Below are 8,158 nucleotides of genomic sequence, written 5' to 3'. Positions count from 1 at the left end.
TCGCAAAAATGTATGAGGAAAAGCAAAAATGCAAAATTCCACCAAAAGGTGGCGGTAAAATTTTATGAGAATAACTTTGTCGAAGATCGTAAAAACGATCCGAAGTAACCCTGACGAGTTATTAGCGATTCCGATGAAGAAGTCGTTTTTGTACGCAAGATTTTTTTCACCAGCTTTAACGATCTATAGCGACCCTTAAACCTTAACCGATTTGGATCAAAATTGGCACAGGTACTTATTTTTGCCTAAGGAATCGAGTCAGCAGGTATCCCTGATGTCGATTTTTTTTATGTCACCCTACTTCACACCCAATCGTACTGCCATTGAAAGCCATTGAAAAGAAAAAATCCAAATAGTAGTTTATGCAACATGTTGCAAAAAGAAGATTTTTTCAGCACGAGTCGTACATTTATCCAACGAGGTTCACCGAGTTGGATAAATACGACGAGTGATGAAAAGATCAAGTTTTGCAACATGTTCCATACAACGTTTTTTGCAATTCCGAAAAACACCCTTTGAACGAAATTATATGACAAATGCCCATGCATTGAGTCAATGCATCGTTTAAATCAAAAAATGTTGAAAAGTATAACTTTTCCTAACAAGTGCTGAAAAGTTCAACTTTTCAGCATCCATTTCAGTGCTGAAAAGTAGAACTTTTCAGCATTTGTTTTGAAAAGGGTTACTATTCGATTCTGTTATTTTTGGTGCAGAAAAGTAGGCTGTTTTGTCGCTCAAGAATGACAGGAAAAGTAAATTGTTTCACGACGGAATTGCAAAAATTGTAATTTCACCATTTACACAAAACCACACTATTTCTTCAAAACTTGCGTTGAAAGCTGTGTGTCCGGCAAACTTGAGCTTCATGCTTGCACAAGAATCGTCTTGAGCCTCGAACAAGTGTGGTGCAATATTTTCGCAATGTTCAAACGCGCGTTGATCATTTTTTTCTCACTTCCCGCGGATATCCGACCGCACCGCTCGCGTTAGATCTGGCTTAAAATACGCGGTGACCCCAACCTTCAAATCGGAAGACAAAGACAATGTCCAACTGCGTCAGCCGGTCATCACGCTTCGGTACACTTGAGCGCGCTGAACTGACAAGGTATCGCCGTTTGACGGTATCATCCAAGTCCGGTGGAAAAAGGCGATCGTTAGATGTTGGTAAAACCAGGCCACAGTTTGCCAAATTGATACAGTTCGATTCAGTGTCCTCCGAGAAGCGGCGGTTAGTTCTTTCTGGTGGTCAACGGTGTTCTTTAAGAGCAGTTGCTCAAAAGTTCGGGATTGAAGTTGCATGAACAATTGTGCTCGATATCGGTAAGGGGTAACTTGTTAGAAACGTACCTTTTCTTTTGTTTAGAAATTAGGGGTGGTCTGAAATGTGGAAGTGATTCTAAAAATTTTGATGATGTTTTTTTTCTTAAAAAAAAAATACTTGCTATTTTAACGGGTTCTTCCTTACCATGTCTGAAAACATAGGTTATTCTAGGAAAAAATACGTTGTTGTTCAAAAATCAAACCTTAGTGAAGGTTAGAAAAAAAACGGCTTTTCGAAGGTGTCTAGTCGAATAGTGTGAAAATATGTGTATCAGGTTCCTCGGGAAATTCCATGAAAGATAAAAAGTGAAATAACATTTGAACTGTGGAGCCTGAAGATAACGTTGTATGTGTAAGTGTGTATGCGTGTTTGTGTTTGAGGAATGAATCAGGCATAAAAAATGTCAACCGATTATCACACCTTACGGTTGGTGTTATTCTTTCTTACCTACTTGTTTCCCATTAGTTTTAAGATTTAAATAGCTCTGGCATCTGAATTAAATCGATATAGCAGTTTGATTAGGCTTTTCAAAAAAACTTTAAAACTACAACTTAGGTTCAATAAATCTAAAGAGTGCAAAAAATTGTTTGAAATAACTAAATTTAGCTTGTAGTAATTAACATCGATAAACCTTCAACTGGAAGAAATGTATTACCTGCGCAATAATCTATTTTATGGAGAAAAATGCAATGTTGTATTATTTGTAAGACATTAAGTTGCAGCTGAAACAGAATTTTGATGCTTATTCGGTATGATTGATAATAATCATCAAGTTAAAAAAAGATATTATAAGACATTTAAATGCCAGTCCAATTGTGATGATCCGACTCCGACTGCACATTTTGTATAATTTCAAGGTCGAGTCGGATGTAGTAAATTACTGCCGCGTCATCGTCTAATGTGTTGCTTCAATTAATTTTTATCTGTTTTGTGTTCGCACCAGCAATTCGTTTTTGTTTTTTTGTTTTCCCGTTTTTTATCTGTGTATTGGCATTGAAGTGGAAAAAGATTACCCTTGGCGCTGAGGAACGGAGAAACGTGATACAAAGATTACTGCGGTGTTTGAAAACCGGAAACGACAACAACAGTCCAGACATCATTAAGTGGCAATTTCAAATATCAGTTGAGAGTTTCATTTTAGTTTTACAAATCAAACATAAAATAACATATTTGTATTGATTACTCTAACATCGCAAGGACCACCCTAATGACAAAAACAAACACGTTTTGTTTGGTTGACCATTCTGTGCATTGTCCCGAAGTTTGATTGAATTTGGATGCCGGAGTGCCGAGTTTTAATTGAACATGTTTACGTTAGTCTATCTTGTACGTGCGTCAAACGCGTTCTGACCTGAAATCCCTTTGGCCAATTGCCGCACTTGCATCAATTTTCAGGCAGTGTCAAGATAGCACGACAAGATTAGAACTTCTTTCATAAGAAAAGTGACAAAAATTTCCGAGATTTTGTGGTTTTTATTGAATATATCAGGATTGGCATCGTATTTTGAGGCTCTGTGAAGGTAAAATATGAGGAATTGTCAGCTGCACAAAATGGCGTTCTTAACTCAATTTGGCCCAAAAGACACGTACGACAAGTTAGCACAATGGCGACGAAATGACCATACTCATACCTATACCCAGTCAGTTCAATTTGATTTCTGAAACGGAATTTAATTAGATTCCGTATCAGAGTTCAAATTGAATTGACTGCACCCAAAGTTTAAGAACGAGGGGATAGTGCTCACGAAAAGAAACGTGAGGAAAGTTCTATTTTGCGAGAGTATAGTCCTCTCGCGTGTTCATTTGTTCATTGAAACAGTTCATCCTATTGAGTGGCTTATATGGACACGTGACCGCCACTTAGTCACCGAACCGTATTGGCCCATACGGCAAAGGCACGGTTCAATATACCGAAGGTCTTAGGTTCGAGTTTCGGTACCGGAACTTTTTTTTTTTTTTGATGGATGAACTTTTTTTGAAGATGAACCCATGAGTAAAGTACTCTCGGTAATTTCGGGATTTATCCTCTCAGTCCGCACACAGTACCATTTTACTACCGAATCGTGCTCTTTATTCTCTCGTATGCCGATGCCCAGTTCTGGGTGTGGGTATGTCTTCTCTGCGTGATATAAGCATTAATTAGATTTTGCATGATCCATTAAATCTAAAATGGATGATCTTTAAAGCTAAAATCTAGCAGAGATGACGCCCTTAATTTACCATATCAGTAGAGTATCAACTTAACCATCCGGGCTATTCCAGGGTTCGTACGACACAACAACTATGGCGTTTTTGGTGCTGCTGTCCATCGTCGGCGTACTGCTCGTACTGCAGTACCTGATGCTCTACACGGCCAGACATTGCAGCGCGATTCCAACGGTGCAGCCCAGCTACCCGATCGTGGGAAATTTGTTATCCTTTTGGAACAACTCGTCCATGCAAGCTTTCTGGATGCTGGTGAAAAGCTTCCGAGGTGTCGATCGAATGGCTAAGATGGTGCTTGGCCCCAAACTGTTGATTTTGATCAACCATCCTGAGCTGCTGCAGAAGGTGCTGATGAACAACGAGATGCTCGACAAGCCGTTCTTTTACGACTTTATGGGGCTGGGCGGTGGATTGGTCTCGGAACGCGGTGAGTGGGGTTCATTTTGTGCGGGGTTTTGAGTGTTGAAATGTGTTGCTTTCAGACGGCAAACGATGGCTCATGGAGCGCAAGGTGCTCAATCCTACTTTCAATACCCGGATGTTGACCAGCTTCCTGTCGATCATGGACACTCGGGCTAGCAAGATGGTGGCCAATCTAAGATCTGTGGCCGACGGACATACGGAAGTGGACATGATAAGGTTTGTCGGCGAGTGTACACTGGAGATTGTGTACAACACGACGATGGGTCGGAATGCCAACGAACTGCCCGGTCAACGAGATTACATGAAGAACTTGAACATGTAAGTTAAGTATTACTTGGCGTGATTTTTTGAGACTATATTTCATTTTATTTTAGCTGTATGGTACGGATTGGGGAGCGAATGATGAACGTGTACCAGTTTTTCTATGTGTTCTACCGGATGACCAGTGCATATACATCGGATTTGGCAGCAAGAACATTTTGCAACGAGTTTTCGGATAAGGTTGGCTGTTTGCGGTTGAATTGTATTTTGTAAGAATAACACCATAAATTTATTTAAAGATCATTCGAGATCGACGAGCGGAGCTTCAGGAGGAGCAAAAAATGCCACTGAAAACAGACGAATTTGAGAGAAAGTCTTTGAATTTTCTCGATCAAATTCTAACAACAAAGAGGGAAGATGGAACCGAGTTTACCGATCGGGAGATATCAGACAACTTGTACACCGTTATGGCTGGGGTTTGCGGTGTATTCTACATATATCTCACAATTTATAAACGATATTTTCTTTCATAGGGCCACGATACATCAGCGTTGACTATATCTTACGCCTGTATGATGTTGGGAATGTACCCAGAAATTCAAGCGAAGGTCGTTGCCGAGATGAACGAAGTCTTCTACGATTCTTCGGTGCCCATTACTCTGGATACTTTGAAACAACTCGAGTACACCGAGCGAGTGATCAAAGAAGTGCTGAGACTCTTTCCGCCAGTCCCATTTGCGGCCAGACAAACAAGGAACGAGCTGGTGTTGGACGGAGTCAAGATCCCACCGAATCAGATTGTAGTGATCAACTTCTATGCCTACCACCGGCGGAAGGACTTCTGGGGACCGGACCCGGAGCGGTTTGATCCCGATCGGTTCTTGCCGGAAGCATCTCAGGGTCGGCATCCGTACGCGTATCTACCATTCAGTGCTGGGTTGAGAAACTGCATCGGAATACGGTACGCGATGAACTCGATGCGGATTATGTTGCTGCGGATTCTGCAGGAGTTCGAGATCGGTACTAGCTTGAAGCAGGCGGATATGCGGTTAAAGTTTGAGGTTATGCTTAAGCTGGTGGGACCACACAATGTGTGGTTGAAGAAAAGGGTGAAATGATGATGTTATTAGTATCGTTTAGTATTACTTTTATTAAAATAATAGTTTAACAAATTACTACAACTATTGAAAACCTTATTTTGATGACCAATTCCTTCCAAACAAAAAATGTTAATCTGCAATCCGCACGTAATCGTGCAATCTTGTCGCATGTTGGATGTATTCCATTCGACCTAAGGTGCAAAGAAAAGCCTGGTTCAAGGGAATGGACTTGACGCGTGGATTCATCAGAACGATGTGTACGATTATGTCGAACCATTACTCGTCTAAGGCTCATCTTTATGGTATCAACATGAGTGATACGAACTTATGCGATTGTGGGCAGGGTTGACAGGACATCCACCATCTCGTATGGGCGTGTCCGGATCACCATGTTCACAGAATTAGGTTGAAAGATACCCTCAGGGCCCGAGAAAGACCACCAGAAATCCCGATGCGAGACGCGTTATTTCAACTAGACCTTGATGTTCTCTATCCGATCTATCAGTTCCTCTTAGATTCCGAATTATCCATTTAGTTTTTCTTCAGTTAGTATAACTCGCCTTCACACAAAGCCGTCGTTTCTGGTTTACATCGGAAGCAGAACAAGATCGCCCAAGAAGCTGGACACCGAGTTGCGGCTGAGGACAAAAACAAAGGCCAGCAGTGCACTATGGTACATTGGGTGGCCAAGTTTCAAAAAAGTGACCTTCTCCAAATATTTTTTGGTATTTTTTTCTCGAAAGTAAACATTCTAACTAAGAAAAATCCAAATTTTCAAAGCTCTAAGTTTGTTCATTACGGAGATACGCAAGCTGAAAGTCAAAAAATGGAGTAAAAAACAAGCGTTTTTCGTAAAAAAGGCTGATTGTTTAATTTTAACATAGCTCAGCCATTTTAAATGTTTTATTAGGACAAATATACATCGTTGGAAAGGTAATGAGATAAGCTTTGAAACTATTAATAGATAAAATGTTGTTTCCAAACCAAAAACTGAAGTTTTCATCGAATAATTGGAGCATTTTTTTGACAAATCATATTTTTTTGTGTTTGTTAATCGAGTACTTTTTTTGCTAACCGATGCTAAACATGAAACTAAGATCACTTGAAAGATTGGATTATAATCTAACATTGCTGAAATTTCCAGCCTCAAGGTCTCAAGTTATACGGCATGGACTCACAAAAAGAAACACACAACAGGAAATAATAAATATTTGACTTAAAATGAATTTATTACGCTTAACAAAAATTTGTTGGTGGGGAGGAGGAGAGGGGGGGGGGGTGAAAGAAAGAGGAGGGAGGGGTTGTGTCCTTAAAGTGGGGTGGGAGCTTATCCATAATTTAATAATATAAACTTGCAATATAATATATATGCAATTCTGTTTCACTTGCAAATGTATGAAAAGACTATTTATTATAAACAATCAACTATTGAAAAACATGAAAAGTCATAAAAATCGACGTATATCATTTCAATACCATACAATTACCTAAATTTGTATCAAAAAAACATTTAAAAAGCAAAAAAATAATTTGGCCGCCTGTTTGTATGGAGATGGCCCATAGTGCAGTGCCAGCCAAGACCCCTACACAACTTTAACATCAATCCCTTCTCTACTAACCCCGAGTAGGCCACGGATAATCGGCTCCCCTCCCACACCCAGAACTGGACATCGGCATACGAGAGGATAAAGAGCACGATTCGGTAGTAAAATGGTACTGTGTGCGGACTGAGAGGATAAATCCCGAAATCACCGAGAGTACTTTACTCATGGGTTCATCTTCAAAAAAAGTTCATTTATCAAAAAAAAGTACCGGTACCGAGACTCGAACCCAAGACCTTCGGCATATTGAACCGTGCCTTTGCCGTATGGGCCACCATGGTTCGGTGACTAAGTGGCGGTCATTTGTCCATATAAGCCACTCAGTAGGATGAACTGTTCCAATGAACGAATGAACACGCGAGAGGACTATACTCTCGCAATATAGCACTTTCCTCACGTTTCTTTTCGTGAGGACTATCCCCTCGTTCTTTAACTTTGGGTGCAGGTGTAGGAGTCGTCTCCATGCCATAAGTACAAACAACACACCAAACCAAGCCTACTCCGGTGGAATCGCTGGCGGCGGTTGGACTCGCAATCCGAAGGTCGTCAGTTCAAACACTGCACAGTGTTCGGAATGGCAAAATTAAGTGGAATAAATTGATAACTCCTTTATTTGGCGTCCTAGCCAAATGGTGTCTTCGGAAGAGTTATTGTACTTGATAAGGGCTATCTTTTGAAGTTATTGACATACAGGGTGACGTCCTTCCAGGGTGTCAACCAAAAACTAACTTTGTTGGATGACGTTGTAGGGCTTTGGTGTCATGGGCAAAGTTGTAGAGGAGAAAATTTCATGAAAGTTTGTCGAAGGCGCCAAATTTGTAGCTCTTAATCTACTCGAAATATACGCCATTTTTGCAAAATGGTCCAAAAAAGCACTTTTTTGGTGATAACTCAAAATGTTAGCATTTTAGCGGCCTACTATGTTCTGAAGAGTTGTTTATGACATAAAATTACACATCTTTGCCGAATACAGCAAAATGCTTTGAGCCTTTAATGAGGAGTTATTACCATTTTTATGGGATTTTGAGCCTATTTTCAAGTTGCTATATTTTCAAAATGGCGCATTTTGGCGCAAAACCGAACAATGCACCTGAAAGTACACACTTTCAACTACATTTCCTGAAAATATCTCCGTGTCTATCCGTGGCTATTTTTAGATATCTCGATTTTAATTTGACGGTTTTAATTCAATTTATTTAAAAATGTTAATCGAAATCATATTGAATACGAGTTGAATTGAATTGAAG

The 8,158-nt window shown here is 40.1% G+C and overlaps 1 protein-coding gene across 1 annotated transcript; it reads left to right on the top strand.

Annotated features, from left to right (window-relative positions):
• The first annotated feature begins 1,070 nt into the window (after positions 1–1,070).
• Positions 1,071–5,379, top strand: LOC120421611 (cytochrome P450 4V2-like). The gene is made up of 6 exons (XM_039584836.2): positions 1,071–1,320; positions 3,584–3,953; positions 4,009–4,267; positions 4,324–4,450; positions 4,510–4,686; positions 4,744–5,379. Exons 2-6 carry the CDS (start codon positions 3,605–3,607, stop codon positions 5,326–5,328), a joined length of 1,497 nt encoding a protein of 498 aa, XP_039440770.1. The 5' UTR covers positions 1,071–1,320; positions 3,584–3,604; the 3' UTR covers positions 5,329–5,379.
• The last annotated feature ends 2,779 nt before the right edge of the window (positions 5,380–8,158 follow it).

The sequence above is a fragment of the Culex pipiens genome, chromosome 3 (assembly GCF_016801865.2).
Source record: "Culex pipiens pallens isolate TS chromosome 3, TS_CPP_V2, whole genome shotgun sequence".
Lineage (NCBI taxonomy): Eukaryota > Metazoa > Arthropoda > Insecta > Diptera > Culicidae > Culex > Culex pipiens.
Note: the sequence above shows the minus strand (reverse complement) of the source record. Positions and strands in the feature narration are given on the sequence as shown.

Coding starts and splice junctions, on each gene's coding strand:
- LOC120421611 (XM_039584836.2), top strand. CDS start 3,605: ATGGCGTTTTTGGTGCTGCTGTCCATCGTCGGCGTACTGCTCGTACTG. Junction 4,451..4,509: donor GCAACGAGTTTTCGGATAAG/GTTGGCTGTTTG, acceptor ATTTATTTAAAG/ATCATTCGAGATCGACGAGC. Junction 4,687..4,743: donor TGTACACCGTTATGGCTGGG/GTTTGCGGTGTA, acceptor TTTCTTTCATAG/GGCCACGATACATCAGCGTT.